The sequence below is a fragment of the Octopus bimaculoides genome, chromosome 25, assembly GCF_001194135.2.
Source record: "Octopus bimaculoides isolate UCB-OBI-ISO-001 chromosome 25, ASM119413v2, whole genome shotgun sequence".
Classification (NCBI taxonomy): Eukaryota; Metazoa; Mollusca; class Cephalopoda; order Octopoda; family Octopodidae; genus Octopus; species Octopus bimaculoides.
Window position 1 is genome coordinate 31,197,554 of NC_069005.1, and position 1,801 is coordinate 31,199,354.

Genomic DNA, 1,801 nt, shown 5'->3' on the forward strand with positions numbered 1-1,801 from the left:
CCAGTCATAAGACTGCGACCATACTGGGGCACCACCTTGAGGAATCTTTTCTTTCAGTCAAATGAAGCAACCCCAGTACCTTTTTTTTTTTAAAGCGTGGTACTTATTCTATCAGTCTCTTTTGCTGAGCTGCTAGGTTTGATCGGCCTGAGGCGATAGTAGAAGGCACTTGCCCATGGTGGTGCACAGTGGGACCAAACCCCAAACCATGTGGTTGGGAAGCAAGCTTCTTACCCCAACACAGCCTTGCCTGTGTGCATATTTCTGTATATATATATATATATATATATATATATATGAGAGAAGAGGTAGTTGAACAGAGTATCCAGAAACAGCTGTAAAGTAACAGCACTTTCCTATCCATCACTTGCAAGGTTTTCACCAGTGATCCCACGGATTTTACTTATCCAACTAGCTTAACTCAACACATAGGACATCTCAGATTCTCTTCTACCCTGTTTATGCTAAATCACTTTGAACTTTCACCCTTGATTCTTTCAGACTTTCCTGCTTTGTTATATATTTGTATATCTTTGTTCTCTCTTCACTATGTTATATAAATATGTTACAAATTGGTTCATATGTATGTATTAAGTCATCTTTCTGTTTGTCTTCTTTGCAGGTGGACTAGCCAAATGAAAATGGAGAAACTTAAGCGAAGCTTAAGCTTCCGCAAGAAAAAAGATCATGTCCCTGAGTGTTCTAAACCTCATCAATGGCTTGAGGACGAACGTAAAGTTCGGGAAGGGACATGTAGTTTTCAAGTGAAGGTAAGAACTGTCTTCACAGCCTTTCTCTTTTCTTTCTAAAGTATACATTTTCCATCTTGTTCGTCTCTCCATCTACCTTTTTGCTCTCATTCCTGTACCAGTTCTCATGCTTTTAACTCTCTCTCTCTCTGTTAGCTTTCCTTGTCACTTTTTTCTTTCTCCATGTCCTCCTCTCTCACACTCTCTCATCTATGTATATACACACACACACACACACACACACACACGCACATCTATTCATTGTGTCTACTTTTCCTCCTTTTTTCTCCTCGCTCTCTCTCTCTCTCTCCACCAAACTATTTTGCATAGCTATCATTTCTAATCATTGCCCTATAAAAAAAAAAAAAGAGAAAAAAACAAAAGGGTTATGTTGCACGAAACAGTAACTTATTGTATCATAGATAATTCTAATCCCTGTTTTATATTGGGCCCTTTTAGAAACTATAGTGGACCTTATGATAAATTATAGTGAACCCTAAAAGGAATTACAGTGGATCCTATCAAGAATTATACTTCACTCTATCGTGAATTATAGCAGAAAATTACATTAAGCATGTACTCCCCCCACCATAAAAGTTGGGGCAGGGTTGAATAAACCATTAGGGCCTAGTCAAAGCTAGATCTAAAATAAATTTGATTTGACTGTTAAGTCCCCTCCTCCCCTTTGCCTTGCCCCTTGCTTAATATTCTGTTGTTATCCTTAAAGCTATACAGCAACTAACAAATAAGAACCTGAGATTTAGCACATATAATATATATGTATATAGATTATTGATATTTAGCAGAAGTAACAGAGTGACTCGAGGTTTGAGAGTTTCGCGTGTTGGCACTTAGCAAACTAGTTACAGGTCGGAGACCTGTGGGTTTGGAAAGATGTTGGGAAATATATTCCCTCTGGATTGTTCTAGATCAAATCATAATAATAAAAAGAAATTGTCACACGGAGAATTCAAATAGTTTGCCCATTATGTATATATATATATATATATATATATATATATATATATATATATATATATATATATATATAT

General features: G+C 36.5%; 1 protein-coding gene across 1 annotated transcript in view; it reads left to right on the forward strand.

Moving 5' to 3' along the window:
• Positions 1-1,801, forward strand: part of LOC106880682 (protein numb-like) — a 47,631-nt gene that overhangs the window by 13,616 nt on the left and 32,214 nt on the right. Inside the window, exon 2 of the mRNA XM_052976657.1 lies at positions 623-770. Coding sequence (XP_052832617.1) covers positions 623-770 — 148 coding nt within the window. The remainder of the gene's footprint in view (positions 1-622; positions 771-1,801) is intronic.